Source organism: Dipodomys ordii, unplaced genomic scaffold (assembly GCF_000151885.1).
Source record: "Dipodomys ordii isolate 6190 unplaced genomic scaffold, Dord_2.0 Scaffold14, whole genome shotgun sequence".
NCBI classification, from domain to species: Eukaryota; Metazoa; Chordata; class Mammalia; order Rodentia; family Heteromyidae; genus Dipodomys; species Dipodomys ordii.
The window spans coordinates 16,521,474-16,541,310 of NW_012267230.1; the positions used below are offsets into that span (position 1 = coordinate 16,521,474).

The following is a 19,837-nucleotide window of genomic DNA, read 5'->3' on the forward strand; positions in this document are numbered from 1 at the left end:
GGATTACAGGCGTGAGCCACCAGTGCCCTGCTGAAAGGCCATGAGACTCCTATCTCTAATAAACCACTAGAAAACCGGAAGTGGTACTGTGGCTCAAGTGGTAGAGCGCTTGCCTTGAGCTGAAGAGCTGAGGGAAAGCGTCCAGGCCCAGAGTTCAAGCCCCATGACTGACCCAAAAACCCCAAAAATCAAACTAGTAGAGAAAAGCTGCTTTTAAGTGGAACATAGTTGTTAAAACTGGATACCTGGGGCTGGGAATATGCTCAGTGGTAGACTTCCTGCCTAGCATGCATTAAGCCCTCGGTTTACCTCTTCACTACCACACACTCAGAAAGAGCTGGAAGTAGCACTATGTCTCAAGTTGTGGAGTGCTAGCCTTGAGCCAAAGAAGCCCAAGGACAGTGCCCAGACCCTGAGTTCAAGCCCTGGTACTGGCAAAAGCAGAATAAAACAAAACAAAAAACCACCAAAACACACAAAACTGATGATAAATAAGGGACCAAAATGAATACCAAATGCTTTGTCCTGTCTCAGGGTGTAGTTCAGTGGAGCAGTTTCCCATCCAGCACTGCAAACAAACAGCCCAACCAGAACGCCTTCTCCAATTTGTTACTGGTGGCTGTCCTTGGCCTGAAGGATCAGATGGTGATCTGCCATTGTCCTTGGTCCTCTTCTGCAGCCTCTGTATTTTCACAGTATTCTTATATTTCTTATATGATAACAGCATGCATATAGCTCAAAAAAAAAAAAAAAGAAAAAACCCGAATGAATAAACATACCATAATGATTGCTACGCACCCGTCTGCGCCTGTGCCTGTGCCCGGGGCCCGCCTGCTCCGATTCATGCCAGCTCTGATCTCTGGAAAACAGTACTTGGTAACGGAACATACAGGCCCTGAGACCGAACAGTCTACCCCTGGAATATTGTTAAGATAACAAATAGCTTCATGATTATGTAGATTATTTTTTACACTGATATGCCTGTCTCTGAGGACTCATACCCGTTGGCTCTGTCTGCTTCTTTCCCTCTCTATCTCAAGGCAAGTCCAAAACCTGTCTGTCCATTCTTTTATGCTTCAGAACACATCTGTAACAGAATGTATTTGTATTATGCGGTGATACTTTTTAGACGTTTGACAAAACTTACAATAATTGGTGGTACTCATTAGTACCTGATTCATTGGAACTACCTGACTGAGAAATTACTACCCCCCTGGGCCTGTCTGAGGCAAGACACCACCCAGCCGGCCTGGTGCACGTGTGTGTATGTGCATGTGTGCGTCTGATGCATGTGTCTGCATGCGTGTGTGTGCATGTGTGTGTGCATGTGTATGTGTGCGCGTGTGCGCGTGCATGCGTGTGCATGTGTGCATGTGCATGCGTGCGTGGGCTTGTGCTCTTCAGGCTCTCTCCTCCCTTTGTCATGTCATACAATCTGTATCCATTGGGCAGATGGCTCAATTGTATTTGTGTCTGTATATCCTGCACACAGGAAGTTATCTTTGAAAGCCTGGTTACATTTAAATACAAATTTGAGGTCTGAGAAAGTCTCAGGAGTAATCTTGGTGTTGCTTCCTATCATATGAGTAGCTACGGAGATGTGTGCTTCTTTGATCCACTGTAGGGAAGAAGGAGTATTGAGGCAGGGATGTGGGCCTGAAGTGTGTCTCTTGAATGCAGCCGTCCGTGAGAGCAGCATACTCGGTGATAGCTAGCCTGGTGCGGTGAGGGCATTCTCACACAAACGCTAGTCGTGTGTGCTGTCTCCTGGCATCGTCTCTGTCCTGTGAGTGCCTCGGTCGTGGTGAAGGCCGTCCCCTGGGCTGAAGGGGAAGCATGGCTGCCTTTTGGCATGTCTGCCTCACGTGAGTTCTGGGTGTGAACACGTCTTCCACATCCAGGTGAACAAGGTATTTGAGCCTGAAGTCTCGGTGTGAACCATGATCAGGCACTGCCCTGCCTGATAAAGGGAAGGCAGCCCCGGGGTTCTTTCTAATCAGTGGTGCCATTTGCCCCTCTCCCTTCCCCACCCCATCACTGTAGTATGACTCAGCATCCCTGTCGGACTCCAGAAGTGCTGAGTCATGTGGGTTCTGTTATCTGCTCTCTGGCACATCTTCACAGACCCCACAGTGACAGGCTCTACTCTCGGCTTGGGCAGATACACCTGCCTGCTGACTTTGGCCCCTGAAAGATTCTCGAGGGGGAAGGGCCACTCTCACCTGCTCCTTTGACCTTGTCCCTACTCTGGTGTAGAGGGGCACAGGGTCAGGGACTGACGGGCACACTAACCCTGAGTGTGGATTCCAGTCCAGGCCACACAGTTAGCAGCCTGTGGCAATGTGGCTGTTACGACTGCATTCTTACATACCACAGCCACTCACACCCAGCAGTGCTCAGGCCAGGCTGTTCTCAGCACGGTTGGATTAGTTTCCCCAACTCAGTCATTGGTGGTTCTTCCTCAGATTAGGACTTGTGACCCAGGATCCCATAGCTTTGGACCTGGGCCCTGCTTACATTTCTGACACGGTGGAGATGTTTCCTACATGGGGCCCCCACAGGGTCATCTCTGCAGCCCCCTGGGCAGCGGTTCCCGACAACAGAGGATGTGACTGACACCAGCACTTCTGTGGATGCCTTCAGAGGGCACAGGGAGGTTCCATGCTAGTGGCCTGGAGAGCAGCCTGAGCACGTAGAGTGGAGAGGCTTTCTTCATGTTTTAAGTTACCGTGTGTTAGGTCTTCTTCAGCTCTGTGTCTAGCTGTTTGAGTCTGTGTAGGGCTTCTTCCGCAGCCGGTGCGGACCCGTCCGTCACCAGCCGTCGGCACAGCCTGCCCAGTGTCTTCCGCAGGCCGGTGCGGGCCGTCCGTCACCAGCCGTCGGCACAGCCTGCCCAGTGTCTTCCGCAGGCCGGTGCGGGCCGTCCGTCACCAGCCGTCGGCACAGCCTGCCCAGTGCACTGCCACTGTGCTTCTTCCGCAGGCCGGTGCGGACCCGTCCGTCATCAGCTGTCTGCACAGCCTGTCGAGGCGCATTGCCACTGTGCTGCAGCATGAGGAGCGCCGCTGCCAGTACCTCACGCGGGAGGCCAAGTTGATCCTGGCACTCCAGGACGAGGTGTCCACGATGGCGGAGGGTGAGTGCGGCGGTGGGCGAGCACCGTCTGGGCCGGCGTGGGCTTTGCGGTGGTGTGGAAATCTTTGGAGTAGAGCCAGGTAGTGGCTCTGGACTCTTAATTTTGAAGAAGCATGAGCATTAAAAGATGGTCCCATGAACTGGCCCTCTGTTTCTAGGAACACTTGTCACAAAGGGTGCCCGAGTCTAGAGAAGCACTGTGCCTCCAGAGACCTCCCCAGGCCACAGAGCACATCCATCAGGGGTGAACTACAGCATTGGAGGAACCTGGGATGAGGGACTGTCCCGATGTGCAGGTCGGAAACTGGTTCAGGAGCTATGTGGTTTTCCTTTTGGACTGATAGTGCCCTGCATTGGAAGATTCCCAGAAGCCCAGTTTTAGATCCACTTGCCTGAATTTATGTGCCTAAATTGATTTCCCAACTGGAAACATTCTCCTTCCTCAAAAACTGATGTGTGGTCACATTTCCCACAGGACTAGCACTTCTTACTAGTATAGGTCCTGCTGGACGTGTCCTGGGATAGGGAGGCTTGGGAAAGTTGAGGTGGGTGGGTTCGATTCTTGGCTTTTAGCCAAATTGCTGGAGCATCTAACTAGTTACGAAAAATATCCTTTGTTGGTGGATCACTGGACAATGTTTGGCATACCCAAAGGTGCCAGAGTATGGAGGGATCCTGCTAGCTAGCTCTACCCCACTTTGCTAAGGCTAGCAGCTCCCTACAGAATAGAAAGTGAGAAACACAACTGAAATCAGACTTTGTAGCTACAAGTAAAAGCAGTGATTGTCATACTCAAATTAGCAGAAAAGAAACAAGCTGGTGGCTCACACTTATAATCCTAGCTGTGCAGGAGGATGAGATTTGAAGCCAGCCTGGGCAGAAGAGAAAGTCTGTAAGAGTCCATCTCCAAAATAACAAGCAAAAAATAGGCTGGAGGTATGGCTCAGATGGTTGAGTGCCAGCTAAACTAGCAAACCAGGCAAGCACCAAACTCCATGACTGCCAAAAACAACTTCCCCTCAAGAAAAATAATAAAAACTGTATAATTCAAGTGCATTTTCAATAAAAATTCACATTTTTGGTTTGAAAATAAAATGTTAAAATTTGTAATGTATATGCGAACACTGTTATATATTACAGACTGTGATAGACAATTTGCTCCAGGAAAGTTAGAATGAACTTGTGACTTAGAAACTATGTAATCACTTAATCACAAAAAAAAAAAAAAAAGAACTTCGGGGGAGGGAGGGAGGGGATGGTAGGGGGAAAACAATGGAGGGGCTAACAATGTTCAAGAGGAAGTATACTCATTACCTCACTCATGTAACTGTAACCCTCTGTATAGTATCTTTACAATAAAAAATTAAAAAAAAAAGTAACAACAAAAAAAATTTGTAATGTATGACTGAAAGTAGTAGTAGACTACTTGCTTAGCATATTCCATGTTCTGGGTTCAATCCCCAACACCACACACATATAAAGAGATTTTCTGGGGTCGGAGACATGGCTCATGTGGTATAGAGTACTACTCAATGAGTGAAAGCAAGTTTGAGTCCTGGTCTCAAACAAAAAAGAAAAAAAGACTTTCTGTTTTGGTCAGTTATTAATTATAATTATGATAATAATTCATTAAAAAAAAGATTCTCTTAAAGCCAGGCACTGGTGGCTCACGCCTGTAATTCTAGCTATTCAGGAGGCTGAGATCTGAGGATCCCAGTTTAAAGCTAGCCCTGGCAGGAAAGTCCATGAGACTCTTAGCCTGCAATTAACCACCAGAAAACCTAAGTGGTGCTGTGGCTCAAAAATGGTAGAGTGCTAGCCTTGAGCAAAAGAAGCTCAGGGACAGCCCCTGTTCCTCAGGTTAAGCGCCATGACTGACTGGGGGGGAAAAAGAAAGATTCTCGTTAGAAGGTGAGACTTTTGGGGGCTGAGAAGGTGGCTCAGTGGTAGAGTGCTTGCCTAGCATGCATGAAGCCCTGGGTTCAATTCCTCAGTACCACATGCACAGAAAAAGCCAGAAGTGGTGCTGTGGCTCAAGTGGTAGAGCGCTCGCCTTGAGCAAAAGAAGCTCAGCGACAGTGCCCAGGCCCTGAGTTAGGGTCCCAGGACTGGTTAAAAAAAAAAAAAGACTTTTTATCACTAGAAGTGAAAATTTCAGTTGAAGTATAATTTTTTTTGTTAGAGATTGATGGAGAAGGATTAATACAGCATTTCAATCTTTCTCTGTGTGTGCGGGTCCTGGGGCTTGAACTCAGCCCAGGCGCTGTCCCTTACCTATCACTCTACCACTTGAGGAACAGCCCTGCTTCCAGCTTTTTTGGTACTTAACTGGAGACAAGAGTCTCATGAACTTTTTTTTTTCTCGGCTGGCTTTGAACAGGTTTGAGCCACCACCAGTGCTAGGCCAATATTGCCATCTTAAAAATGAATTGCATTATCTTGGCACTAGTGGCTCATACTTGTAATCCTAGTTACTCAGGAGGCTGAGATTGGAAAGCTGTGGTTCAGTACCAGCCTGGGAGACTCTTGTATCCAATTAACCAGCTGAAAGTTGCAAGTGAAGGTATAGCTCAAGTGGTAGAGTGCCAGTCAGTAGAAAGGGCCAAGAGTATGAGGCTCCAAGTTTAAGTCCCAGTACTGGGAAAACAGTACATTCACATACACATAGGAGGAAGATTGAGGTGTAGCCTGGAAATACTTGATCACTAGGACAGAAGATGGAGTCTCAGACAGTCTGTCTGGAGTGACCGGTGAAATTGCCTACTCCTGTCTGTGAGGTTGTAAGGCCATGTATAGGTGGTCAAACCAGCTTAAGTCTGATTTTAATTCACAGGGATGCACATATTTTGTGAAAGAAATGAGAGTTTCCTTTTGTTTGGATTAAAGACATTCAAAGCTTTTTGGAATTGGACTGGATTTAAGGATAGTGTTTCCTTGCTTTGGAGCTCTCATGTCCTTCTCTGCTGTGATTCTTGCAGGAGGTGAAGGGCCTCAGTCTCCGTTCCATCACATCCTGCCCAAGTGCAAGCTGGCCAGGGACCTCAAGGAAGCTTATGACAGGTAAGGCAAATGGACGTGCTCATTGAGCCTCTTGTTCCTGGTCCAGTCCCCTATGCTGGGCACTGCTGCAGTGTGTCTCTGCTGAGTAGTGCGGTGATTGGGGTGAGAACAGACCAGACAGGGAGGAACAGCTGTGTGGTCCTTCTAAAGAGAAGTGACCTTGGTATACATTTTTCACATGATAGTTTCCACCTCAAGCATCTCCAGGCCTCTCCTCCCCCTTCCAGCACTTTGGTTTGAACTCAGGGTCTTATGCTTGCTAGGCAAACAGTACCACTTGAGCCACAAGCCAGCCCCAGACTTTTCTTAGAAAAATGAACCTTAAGTTGTTTGAGAGCCTGAAAGTATTTTTTCTTTTTTTGTCAGTCATGGGGCTTGAACTCTGGGTCTGGGCACTGTCCCTCAGCTCTTCAGCTCAAGGCTAGTGCTCTACCACTTGAGCCACAGCACCACTTCCAGTTTTCTGGTGGTTTATTGGAGCTAAGAGTTTCATGGGGTTTCCTGCCAGGGCTGGCTTTGAACCAAGATCCTCAGATTTCAGCCTCCTGAGTAGTTAGGATGACAGGTGTGTGCTCCCCCTCCCTTTTTTTTTTTTTTTTTAACTGACCAATGCTTTTATTGTTGTTCCAGTATCCTCTCTTTGCTGGGTGCTGGTGGCTCACGCCTGTCACCCTAGCTACTCAGGAGGCTGAGATCTGAGCATCACGGTTTGAAGCCAGCTCAGGCAGGAAAGTCCATGGTCTTAGGGACAGCATCTAGGCCTTGAATTCAAGCCCCACAATCAACACAAGAACAGAAGCAGTGACGCTTAGTGAGATTGGAGATTAGAGAGGGATATTCCAAAGAAATCCTTTTGAATTTGTTACTTTTATCAAAAGCTGAGTAGAAGGCTGGGAAGGTGGCTCAGTGTAGAGTGCTTCCCCTAGCATGCATGAAGCCCTGGGTTTGATTCCTTAGTACCACATACACAGAAAAGGCTGGAAGTAGTACTATGGCTCAAGTGGTAGAATGCTAACCTTAAGCAAAAGAAGCTCAAGGACAACACCCAGGCCCTGAGTTCAAGCCCCCAAACTGGCAGAAAACACATTTAGTAATTGGTTAGTTAGGTTTGGGAGGGATTAGTTTCTTGAGTTCCCTGTATATACTGGATATATTGCTGGTAAATATTTTTTCCCAGTTAGTTGGTTGTTATAGCTTGGTTGCTATAGCTGTAGCTGTGCAGAAACTTTTTTTTTTTGTCGGTCGTGGGGCCTGAACTCTGGGCTTGGGCACTGTCCCTGTGCTCTTCAGCTCAAGGCGAGCGCTCTGCCGCTTGAGCCACAGCACCACTTCTGGTTTTCTAGTGTTTTATTGGAGATAAGAGTCTCACGGACTTTTCTGCCCAGGCTGGCTTTGAACCATGATCCTCAGATATCAGCCTCCTTAGTAGTTAGGATAACAGGCATGAGCCACTGGCGCCTGGCTAGAAACTTTTTATTTTAAGGTAGTCCCATTTGTCGAGTCTCTCTCCAATTTGTTGTGATCCTGGGACTCTGTTCAGGAAGTTCCTGCCTGTGCCTATAAGTTCAAGTATCTCTCCTACTGTCCTGCAGTAGTTTCAGAGATTTCAGGTTTGATGTTAAGGTCTTTAATTCATTTTGAGTTGATGTTGGTGCATGGTGATAGGCTGGGGTCCACTTTTAGTTTTCTGCATGTGGCCGCCCAGTTTTCCCAGCACCAGTGGTTGAAGAGGCTGTGTTTCTTCCCCTGTATGTCTTTGGCTCCTTTGTCAAATATCAGCTGACGGTAGGCATGTGGTTTTATTTCTGGATCTTCTATTCCATTGGTCTTCGGGTCTGTTTTTATGTCAGTATTATGCTGTCTTTGTTATTATGGCTCTACCGTAGAGTTTGAAGTCCAGCTTCGAGATCCCTCCTGTGTTGTCTTTTTTGCCTAGAATTGTTTTGGCTATTCTAGGTCTTTTGTTGTTCCATATGAATTTTTGGACTGTTTTCTGTATTTCAGAAACGTACATCGTTGCAATTTGCATTGAATTTGTATGTTAATTTTGGAAGTATTGCCATTTTCACTATATTAAGTCTGCCTATCCAAGAGCATGGAAGGTCTTTCCATTTCTTGGTGTCTTCTGTAATTTCTTTTTTTAAGTTTTTATAGTTTTCATTGAATAGTTCTCTTACATCTTTGGTTAGGTTAATTCCTAAATATTGTGAATGGGGTTGCTCCCTTTATTTCCCTCTCTGCTGTACATTGTCAGTGTACAGGAAGGTGTCTGTATGGTATTTTCACAATTTTAAAAAAAGGAAAAAACAACAAAAAAACACCTGTGGGTAAAGTTTTGTTTGTGGCAGTGTATGCCTGTGATTTTAGCATCAGGAGATTGTGAGTTGAGACAGTCTGGGCTATATAGCAAGAACTTGTCTCAAAACAAGTTTTGTTTGAAGTTTTGATATAGGCCTTTTGGTCCTACCCCTTCCTCTTAGACAGCCTGGCTCGGTGGAGAGCAGGGCAGAGGGATGGGGTGCAGAGGACAGGTCTGTCCTGCGCAGGCCGGCTCCTGCCTAACACAGGTGGTAGGAAGAGCAATGACCAGAGCTGAGGCCAAAACTCGACTTTGCAGTCAGGTGAGTCATGTTGTTAGGAGAAGGCTGGAGGCTGACGGGTGGAGTGTGGGATAAGCTTGTGCGGCAGCTGTCTGGTGTGGGGGGTTGAACCCCTGCCGTCCGTGCCCAGTCATCCTGTCAGGACACAGGGCTCTGGCAGAAGCGTCTATCTGCTGCTGCAGGTTGGGTTGGGCTTCTCTGGTTGTGCAAGTGTTGGATAAGCCTGGGGGCCAGGATTCCTGCAGAGCTTTTTCCGACCAAACAATGAAGTACCCTGTTAATAAATAAAGGCAGAAACTTAACGGGAAAAATTTCAGGGCATAAACTCTGAGAAAACAAGGACAAACCTTTCTTTTCCCTTCCTGTTGACAGATTTGAGTGTGGCTTCTGGCTTAACTTCTGACCATGTGGGAAGTTCTGTGGAGGTCATTGTTTGCACAGAGATTGCTACCGCAGTCTGAGGCCTCCTTCCCCCCCCTTCCCATCTCTGTGTGTGGGTGCTGTCAAGGGAGCAAGGGACCTCGGTGCCCGGGCAGACCTCTCACGATGGGATCGTTGACTCCTGGGAGGTCAGGCAGTTTCTCAGGGTTTGATGCGAGCTTTCTGCCATAAAAATCTTGGCTACAGAGGGTTCAGCTCTGTGGGTCTCTTGTTTTCTCAGTCATACTTAGCATCTAAAAGAAGTGTTTGTTCCAAAATCTTGATAGTCACTGAACTATCTCGTGTGTTTCTTGGGAACACCCTTCACCTGCCAGCCCTACTCATGGCCCTTCTTCTCAGCAGTTCTGAGTCTCGGGGAGTGGCAGGCATGGATTTTCTAATATCTCTGAGGAAAAGGTAACAGGGTTGTTTGGAGGGGCATATTTCCTTTCCCCGTCTCTTGTTCCTGCCTGAGAGTAGCTCAGAGCTGGTGTTTAGGGAGCTTCAGGGAAGAGGCTGTGGGAATCATGTCCAGCTAAATGCCAGTGGCTCATTCCTGTAGTCAGTCGTAGCTACCTAGGAGCCTGAGATCTGGGGATCTCAGCCAGAAAGGTCTGTGAGATTCCATCTCCAACTAACCCGAGACATGCTAGACTGAAGGCATAGATCAGGTGGTAAAATCCCAAGTGCAGAAAAGCTAAAGGAGCGTGACAGACCCTGAGTTCAAGCCCCTAAGCCAGCACACACACACACACACACACACACAAGAGAAAGGAAGAGATCCAAGAGAACTGACTTTAGTGGGCACCACGGGGGAGTCAGCTCTCTCTCCCATGGACCTCCACACAGCTCCTTCCTCCTGGCTGCGGCTCCCCTGGGAGCAGCCTACAGGGACACATGTCCAGTACGGAACTGTGGTCAAGGAAGGGGCTTCCTGGGCGAGAGCGTGCCCATAGTGCCTAGCACAGTTCTTAGAGCCCTCTCCTCCATTTGTAACACTTCCCAGAGCCACCATGTGCCTGGTGTTTGACCACGGAAGCCTGCAGGTCTGTTTCTGATGAGCCCGTTGTGGCCAGTGTTGGGCAGGAGTCAGGTGTTGGGATAGGGTGCTTGAGTTGAGGCTGAGGAATGAAGGGACCCTCGGGTATCTGAGGGTGGGGCAGGAAGTGAGATGGGGAGGCATGGGCAGGTCGTGTAGGGCTGCTCCCTGTGTGGCAGAGCCTCGAATGGGCTGCCCAGGTGGGAGCCCTGGGCTGCGAGGAGCGTAGACCCTGAGGTTGCCAGGCGTCAGCGCCCAGCGCAGCTCCGGCTGGGCCCGGGGAGGTCTGCCTTGTGTGCATGCCTGCTGGTACAGCCTACAGGGTCTACTCATTGTCTGGCCTGGAATGCGGAAGAAGTGAGGAGCCAGGTGCGGCCTGAACGTAGTCTGGAGTCCGAAAGACCTGAGTTGGCCTCACTGAGAGAACAGGGAACGAGAGGCTCTCTCCGTGGCAGTGGAGTCTTGGGGCTGGTTCGACAGCTGCGTGGTGTCCACAGGCCTGGCACCAGATGCACAGCTAGCACCTGGAGGGGGTCGGGGCGGCGGCACTTTGTGTCTTGTTTTTTCCTCTTTTCTGGTGCTGGTACTCGTGCTTGAACTCGGGTCCTTCCATTCTTTCTTGGCTTTTTCACTCAATTTTGCTGCTCTCCCACTTGAGCTATACCTCCACTTCCAGCTTTTTTATTTGTGGGTTAAAATTGGAGATAAAGAGTTTCATGGGACTTTTCTTTTCTTTTCTTTTCTTTTTTGTGGGTCCGGTCGTGGGGCCTGAACTCTGGGCCTGGGCGCTCTCCCTCAGCTCTTCAGTTCAAGGCTAGCGCTCTACCACTTGAGCCAGAACACCACTTCTGGCTTTTTTCTTTTTGCTTATGTGGTGCTGAGGAATCGAACCCAGGGCCTCAGGCATGCAAGGCAAGCGCTCTACCACTGAGCCACCTTCCTAGCCAGTCATGGGACTTTTCTTACCAGATGGGCTCGGAACCATGATCCTCAGATTTCTGCCTCCTAAATAGTTAATGTTATAGGCATGAGCCATTAATGCCCAGCTCGCTTTTATTGTTTGCTTGTTTGTTTCAAACAGTTATAACATTCTAGGGGATTTGACAGCCCCCCTCGCCCTTACCTGTCCTCTCTTTGGTAACAGACCCTACCCTGCCTGGCTGCCTACGTCAGTGCGGGGTAGGCTGAAGACCCTTCACAAGGTGCCCTGTGTCTGCCCGGGCCCCAGGAAGGCAGCCGCTGCTGAATTAAACGCCTGTGCTGCTTTAAGTCTGCAGGAGAGATAGAGGGGCTCTCCTAGAGCTGTGACAGACATGTTGGACTACAATCCCAAGGCTCTCTGGAAATTAATTTGTATGTATGTATTCTTTGCGTGTTTTCGTATCTTCACTATACTGAGATTTGAAAACGTGCTTTCTTGCCCTGACGTGGCCATCTGCAGCTCCCTCCATCCCCAGAACACTGCACTAGGCAGCGCCCTTGAGCCAGTGTAGTGATGTGTGCGTGCTTAGAAAGGGTCCGTGTGAGCGCGTCGACGTCTCCTGCAGTAATGGTGTCCGCTCTCCAACAGCCTGTGCACGTCCGGTGTGGTGCGGCTCCACATCAACAGCTGGCTGGAGGTGAGCTTCTGCTTGCCCCACAAGATCCACTACACAGCCTCCAGCCTGATTCCCCCCGAGGCCATTGAGCGGAGCCTGAAAGCCATCCGGTAAGAAACCCTCCTCCTGCCTTCTTCTCAAGACTCCACAGCTTCTTCTATCCCACAGTTCTTCTCTTCTTAATGCAAACAATTGTCAGGAAGTGCTCTACTGTTAAAAGCATGTTTTTGTTTTTTGTGGGTCCGGTCGTGGGGCCTGAACTCTGGGCCTGGGCGCTGTCCCTCAGCTCTTCAGCTCAAGGCTAGCTAGCTCTACCACTTGAGCCACAGCGCCACTTCCGGCTTTTTTCTTTTTGCTTATGTGGTTCTGAGGAATCGAACCCAGGGCCTAAGGCATGCAAGACAAGCGCTCTACCACTGAGCCACCTTCCCAGCCCCAAAAGCACATTTTTTGTATCTGGTTCTGTCCAGAAATGATCTGTCCTCGGTTTCTCCTGGGCCCTTCCAGACTGCTTTGCTGGGTGAGGCCGCTCCCTGCCAGGGTCTGTACCCCATGCTGAGCTGGGCCACTCAGGAGGCTGTGTGGCGTAGTGTGCTGAAAACCCCGGAGCTCACAGGAAGTGGCACTGTGGCTCAAAGTGGTAGAGCGCTAGCCTTGAGCAAAAGAGTTCAGGGACAGTGCCCAGGCCCTGAGTTCAAGCCCCACAAAAGAGAGGGGGAGAGAGAGGAGAGAGAGAGAGAGCTGTGTTGCCAGCGGCTCACGCCTGTCATCTTACCTACTCAGGATGCTGAGATCTGAGGATCGCAGTTCAGAGCCAGCACAGGCAGGAAAGCCCATGAGACTCTTATTTCAAATTAACTACCAGAAAACTGGAAGTTGTGCTGTGGCTAAGTGGCAGAGCTCTAGCCTTGAGCACAAAGAGGCTCAGGGACAGTGCCCAGGCCCAGAGTTCATGCCCCATAACCGACCAAAAAAAAAGAGAGAAATTATTATTATTACTTTTTTTTAATACCCATCTTGGGCACTGTCCCTGACCTTTTTTTGCTCAAGGCTAGTGCTCTACCACTTGAGTTACAGCTCCCCTTCCAGCTGTCTTGGTGGTTAATTGGAGATTTGAGTCTCGTGTGTGTGTGTGCGCACACGCACACGCACACGCACACGCGTGCGCGCCTGGAGCCAGGGTTGTAGCTCAGTGATGGAGCACTCGACTAGCAGGCATGAGACTCTGGTTCCATTCCCAATATCTAAAGGAAAAAGAAAGAAATGAGGTCCTGGCACATTCTAGAACATTTGGAAATCACAGAAGACAAAGCACTGACAGTTCCCTCCCCACCCCCACAATCAGCTCTCCGGGTCAGATGCTTTTCCTCCCGTTCTCCCTGCTCAGCGTATCTGTTTACGTCGTTGTGTTCTCAGTCTGTGCAGGGGATTCTGCTCTTCCTGGGTCTGGGACCATTACCTCAGGAGGAACTTTCACTCTTCTGCAGTTAGCAAACATACTAGTTGATCCCAGGGGTAGGATGTGGGATTGGTGAGGTATTCAGCTCTTCCTCTTGTGTTTTGTTCTAATTTCTTTTCCCTGGGAATAACAGTAATTCTTGTAAATTTTCTTTTAAAAAAGTAGTAGTCAGGTGCTGGTGGCTCACGCCTGTAATCCTAGCTACTTAGGAGGCTGAGATCTGAGGATCGTAGTCCAAAGCCAGCCCAGGCAGGAAAGTCTGTGAGACTGAGCTCCAATTAACCACCAGAAGAAAAGGAAATGACACTATGGCTCAAAGTGGTAGAGCAGTAACCTTGAGCAAAACTCAGGGACAGCATCCAGGCCCTGAGTTAAAGCCCCAACACAACATCAACAAAATTAGTACATATGAGTTGTACAAGGAGGATTTCATTGTGATATTGCGTATGTACATATAGTTTGTCCAGTTCACACTTACCTCTATCCCTTTCCTTTATCTGTGTGTGTGTGTTTGTGCGCATGGGCACATGCTGGTATTGGAGCTTGAACTTAGGGCTTGGACACTGCTCCTTAACCTTTGCACTCAGGGATAGCTCTCTACCACTTGAGCCACAGCTCCACTTTTTTTTTTTTTGTCTTTTCTTTTTTGGTACTGGGGATCGAACCCAGGATGTTGCACTTGCTAGGCAAGCGCTTTTGCCACTGAGCTACATCCCAGCCCTCCACTTTTTTTTTGTTTTTTGTTTTTTTTTTGTCGGTCGTGGGGCTTGAACTCTGAGCCTGGGCGCTGTCCTTCAGCTCTTCAGCTCAAGGCGAGCGCTCTACCACTTGAGCTACAGTTTTCTAGTGGTTTATTGGAGGTAAGAGTCTCACAGACTTTCCTGCCTGGGCTGGCTTTGAACTGTGATCCTCAGATCTCAGCCTCCTGAGTGGTTAGGATTACAGGCGTGAGCCACTGGTGCCTGGCTTCTGTGAGACTCTTATCTCCAATAAACCACCAGAAAACCAGAAGTGGCGCTGTGGCTCAACTGGTAGAGTGCTCGCCTTGAGTTGAAGAACTGAGGGACAGCGCCCAGGCCCAGAGTACAAGCCCATAACAAAACAAACAAAAAGCCGGGCGCTGGTGGCTCACGCCTGTAATCCTAACCACTCAGGAGGCTGAGATCTGAGGATCACAGTTCAAAGCCAGCCCAGGCAGGAAAGTCTGTGAGACTCTTACCTCCAATAAACCACTAGAAAACCAGAAGTGGCACTGTGGCTCAAGTGGTAGAGCGCTCATCTTTAGCTAAAGAGTGCAGGGACAGCGCCGAAGCCCAGAGTTCAAGCCCCACAACTGACCAAAAAAAAAAAAAAAGTCTCTGTGACTTTCCTGCCTGGGCTGGCTTTGAACCACGATCCTCAGATCTCAGCCTCCTGAGTAGCTAGGATTACAGGTGTAAGTTACTGGTGCCGGGCTTGGCTTTTTCCTTCTAGTTAGTGGGAGATAACGAATCTCACATACTTTCCTGATTAGTCTGGCTTTGAACCTCAGTCCTCAGATCTCAGCCTTCTGAGTAGCTAGGATTACAGATGTAAGCCATTGGCACTGCCTACTTCTTTATCTTAAAACAATTCTTTCCTTCTTAAAACAATATAAACAGATAAACAGTTCTTACTGTTCCACTTTCATACATGAAAATAAACTACTCTGACTCTCTCTCTCTCTCTCTCTCTCTATATATATATATATATAATTTTTTTTTTCTCCTTTTTGTTGGTCTTGGGGCTTGCACTCAGGGCCAGGGCACTGTCCCTGAGCTTTTTAATTCAAGACTAGTTTTCTACCACTTGAGCCACAGCGCCATCTTCTGGTGGTTAATTGGAGATAAAGGTCTCAGGGACTTGCCTGCCCCAGGGCTGCTTGGAATCCAAATCCTCAGATCTTAGCTCCTGTACAGCTAGGATGACAGGTGTGAGCCACCAGCATCTGCCTCATATTCATTCTTATTCATCACTGCTCCTGCTGGTACCCACTCCCCAAACAGCCTCTGCAGTTCTCAAGGCTCCGGGACACTAGATAAGCCTCTCTGATTCCTCCCTCAGCCTCTCCCGTCCACCATTCAGAGGCACACACCATTGACTTAACTCTGTTTCTCAGCCCGTACCATGCCTTGCTGCTCCTCAGTGATGAGAAGTCCCTGCTGGCCGAGCTCCCTGTTGACTGCTCCCCGGCACTGGTGCGTGTGATCAAGACCACGTCTCCTGTGAAGAACCTGCAGCAGCTCTCACAGGACGCTGATCTGGCCTTGCTGCAGGTAGGCCTCTGGGCCCCTGGATGGGCGGATAAAAGAGGTTCGGGGCATCAAAACAGGCAGCCCTCTGGGTGAAGTCAGGAGATATTGGGCATTGAGAAGGCAGGCTGCTAGCCCTGTTGCATGCCCAGGGCCCCCGACTGGCTGAGAGCTTCTTCGTGGACTGTAGCAAATGAGCGTGGCTCTTGGAGTGAGAGTTAAGTCTGGCCTTGTAAGCCACAGGAGCTCACTCCTCTGCTGAGGAGATATTAGGCACGCTGTGGGATAAAGGAGAGGGTTGCTTCCACGCTGAGCCTGGAGGAGGGATCCTCAGGCTGGGTGGGGTGGGTCGGGAGTGCAGGGCACTTAGGGTATCATAGCTGACTCCCATAGCTCATCCATAGCTCAGGGAGCCTCACAAGTAGCTCGTGGCCAAACACGTGGCGGGTGAAGTCCAGAAGCTTGCCTCAGCCTGAGCACAGCACTACGCTGTGTGTTCATACCCTGGCTTCGGCTGGCTGTTTAAATGCCTGCTTCTTGCTTTAGTGAAGAGGGAGAGGAGACGCAAAGAAGCTCCATCAGGGGTTGGGTTGCTCTGGGGTCATCTGTGCTGGGGCTGTGAGCCAGAGCCTGTGGATGGCCAGACCCATCAGACAGCCACCAGGGGGCAGCAGACCCACCCTGGGATTCAAATGCGGCCATAGCATGGTGCAGGCCTGCTTGTCCCCTTCTGGCGGTTTCTTGGTGCTTATGGGTCTGAGAGGCGGGTCTGGGAAGGGTGGTATGACCACGGTCTGTGCCTGGCAGACTCGCAAGCTGTTTTTACATGCCTTCTTTCAGAATAGGCGTTCCCTGCTGGTGGCTCAGGCTTGTAATCCTGGCTACTCTGGAGGCTGAGATCTGAGACTCAACTCAAGATTCAAAGCCAGCCTGAGCAGAAAAGCACCCAGATTATCTCAGATTAACCAGCAAAAAAAGCCAGAACTGGAAACGTGGCTCCAGCCTTGAGAGTGAGAGTATAGGGCCTGAGGTGGAGCCCAGCACCCGCACCAAAACAACAGGAAGATGAGGAGCCTCTTCCCTTTGAGAGCACTTGGCAGATTCTGCCTTTGTGTTCCAGCCTGGCTGCTGGGCTGGCCAGGATCCCGTGAGCAGAGCCTGTCCTCCTGCTCCGAGGCATCCAGACAGGGCCGTCCCGAACACCTTCGGAGTGAGAGCGGCCTTGTTCTCATGGGGAGGCCACGGGGGAGGCAGCCGTGAGCGTATTCACATCCTATGCCAACACTAGAAAGGAGCTGGCCACTTTCTATACTGTGAGACTGTCTGATGGGGTCTGTGCTGGGTGTGTGACTGTAAAGTCTCTTTGGACAAAGCGTTGATGTCCTTTGATGTTTCCTTCACTTCTCGGCCTTGGCCTTGCCTGGGGGTGGGGAGAGCTGTTTATTTTTTTATTTATTCATTTATTTTTTGTCTGGTTGTGATGGCTTGAACTCTGGGCCTGGGCGCTGTCCCTCAGCTCTTCAGCTCTAGGCAAGCGCTCTACCGCTTGAGCCATTGCACCACTTCCGGTTTTCTAGTAGTTAATTGGAGATAAGAGTGCCACGGACTTTCCTGCCTGGGCTGGCTTTGAGCCGCAATCCTCAGATCTCAGCCTCCTGTGTAGCTAGGATGACAGGCGTGAGCCACCAGTGCCCGGCTTATTGTTTCCTTTCATACCGTCCCCTACTGAGCTCTGTGCAGTCAGGGTTGGTACTGGGATGGCTGTGTGGAAGTCCCTGGGGCCCAACCTTGCTGGCTTATCTTGCCAGCCTCTGGGACTGCTGCTTTGCTCGATGTCCCTGTGGGGAGCATGGCCTGGTGGTCCTGGCCTTGTGGGGAACATCTGTATCAGTTACACATGCCACAAAATGACTTAAAGTTACTCGTGTCCATTTTAATCCAGAGAGTAGTAAAGTGTTGTTGTTACAATAAGTTCTGATGGGCGCCAGATCTCAGGAGGCTGAGATCTGAGGACTACAGTTTGAAGCCAGCCTGGGCAAGAAGGTGAGACTCTTTTCTTGTTTTGGTCAGTCATGGGGCCTGAACTCTGGGCCTGGGCGCTGTCCCTTTTCAGCTTAAGTCCTCTACCACTTGAGCCACAGCCTCACTTCCACCTTTTTCTGCTTCTGTGGTGTCAAGGGCCTCATTCATGCAAGGCAAGCACTCTACCACTGAGCCACCTTCACAGTCCCAAAAGTGAGTTTTGTTTTTTTTTTTTTGTCAGTCGTGGGGCTTGAACTCTGGGCCTGGGCGCTGTTTCTCAGTTCTTCAGCTCAAGGCGAGCACTCTACAACTTGAGCCACAGTGCCACTTCCAGTTTTCTGGTGGCTCATTGGAGATGAGAGTCTCAAGGGCTTTCCTGCCCTGGTCTGGCTTTGAACTGTGATCCTCAGATCTCAGCTTCCTGAGTAGCTAGGATGACAGGCCTGGGCCATGACACCCAGCAAGGTCTGGTCTTCTCGGCTTCCCTTTGCCTGTAGGTCTTCCAGCTTGCAGCTCACCTGGTGTACTGGGGCAAGGCTGTCATCATCTACCCACTGTGCGAGAACAACGTCTATGTCCTGTCTCCCAATGCCAGCGTTTGTCTGTGAGTATCACTGGCTTCCAGAGCCTGTAGTTGAGGGTAGGAAGGGAGGGACTTGGCAGGGCGGTACCCCTGTGTGGTCCTGTACCCGAAGCCCTAGAGCCCTGAGGCTGGGCTCTCGATTTCACCTTAATGCCCAGCCTTGGACATGCCCACATCTGGATTCCAGACTGGCTCAATGCTACACTGTTACTTGTCAGGATCCCCTTTCCTGGCTGAGATGAGAGGGACTTGGGTGGCTGGTGAAAAGGCATGGTCTTGCTCTGCCTAGCAGAGGTTGCCAGGATCCCTCGCTGCATCCTGTCCTCATCTGACTGTCCCGGCCTGCCCACCATCCCGTGATTCTCTGCAGCCCCCTGGGAGCCTGTGTCGAGAGCGGCCAGGGGTCAGCTGCCCACTGCTGTGTTCTTGTCCCAGGTACTCACCACTGGCTGAGCAGTTCGCCCACCAGTTTCCATCCCATGACCTGCCATCTGTTCTGGCCAAGTTTTCCTTGCCAGTCTCCTTGTCAGAGTTCAGGAGTCCTCTGGCCCCGCCAGCACAGGAGGTGAGTGACAGAAACCTCGGGAGTCGGCCTGCAGCCTGTGAGCTCAGGTACCACCTCCTGACTATCCTGTCCAAGAGGCCTTTCACACTGCCACCCCTCCTTGCCTGGTGCTGGCAGAGTTCTGTGCAGCTGCATGACCCGAAAGCCAGCTGTCAGGTGGCTGCCTGCACACACTTCACTCGTGACCAGTCTGTGTAGTCCCCTTAAAGGTGGAACTGAGGCTGGGTGCCAGTGGCTCACACCTGTCATCCTAGCCACTCAGGAGGCTGAGATCTGAGGATCTCTGCTCAAAGCCAGCCTGGGTAGGAAAGTCTGTGAGACTCTGATCTCCAGTAAACCACCAGAAAACTGGAAGTGATGCTGTGGCTCAAGTGGTAGAGCGCTTGCCTTGAGCTGAAGAGCCGAGGGACAGCACCCAGGCTCAGAGTTCAAGCCCCACGACTGACCAAAAAAAAAGAAAGTACTGAGTTAGCCTTGACCAGAGTGCGCTGGCCTCTCCTGGTCGGTTCTGCTTTCCCACAGATGGAGGGTGCGATGGTAGCTTCTTCGTCTGAGCCTGGGTCCCACATCCCAGGAGACCTTGGCGCCAGTCTCCTGGCTCCTTGGGGCTCGGCCTCAGGGCCCAGACTCTCCTTATCCAAAAGGACTTTTCAGTGGACCTTCCTGGGACTACTCCTGCCCGGTGTGGCAGGAGGTGGAGAGGGGGAGAATGACTTCTGTGGGTGGCTTCCCTGTGCGCTTTAAGGTTCTATTGTACAGCCTCTTCCTTGGTGAGAGGAACCTGCCCCTCCCTTCCACTGACTGCCGGACCAGGGGCAGAGCCAGGTAGGACAAGGGCTGGGGCAAACTGGCTGTTTTCACAGCCTTGTCTCCAAAAACAACATATGCCAGATCTCCTGAACTGAGTACTTAAAATTAAACCCTTTTCATCTCAAACTGTGAATGAGAAAAAGATCCTGGTTTTTCAGTTAATTTAGACCCTGAGTATGACAGAGCCTTTCATTTCTGGGCGCCGTGCCGGGTGGTACCAGCTGGATAAAGGCCACACTCTGCATCCGCTCTGTCTCTCCAGCTCCCCGTGGCTCT

The 19,837-nt window shown here is 50.2% G+C and overlaps 1 protein-coding gene across 1 annotated transcript in view; it reads left to right on the plus strand.

The window, feature by feature from the left end:
- Positions 1–19,837, plus strand: part of Nprl3 (nitrogen permease regulator-like 3 (S. cerevisiae)) — a 30,466-nt gene that overhangs the window by 6,519 nt on the left and 4,110 nt on the right. The window contains exons 3-9 of the mRNA XM_013011601.1: positions 2,794–2,820; positions 2,935–3,136; positions 6,114–6,195; positions 11,825–11,962; positions 15,449–15,605; positions 18,101–18,207; positions 18,622–18,751. Coding sequence (XP_012867055.1) covers positions 2,794–2,820; positions 2,935–3,136; positions 6,114–6,195; positions 11,825–11,962; positions 15,449–15,605; positions 18,101–18,207; positions 18,622–18,751 — 843 coding nt within the window. The remainder of the gene's footprint in view (positions 1–2,793; positions 2,821–2,934; positions 3,137–6,113; positions 6,196–11,824; positions 11,963–15,448; positions 15,606–18,100; positions 18,208–18,621; positions 18,752–19,837) is intronic.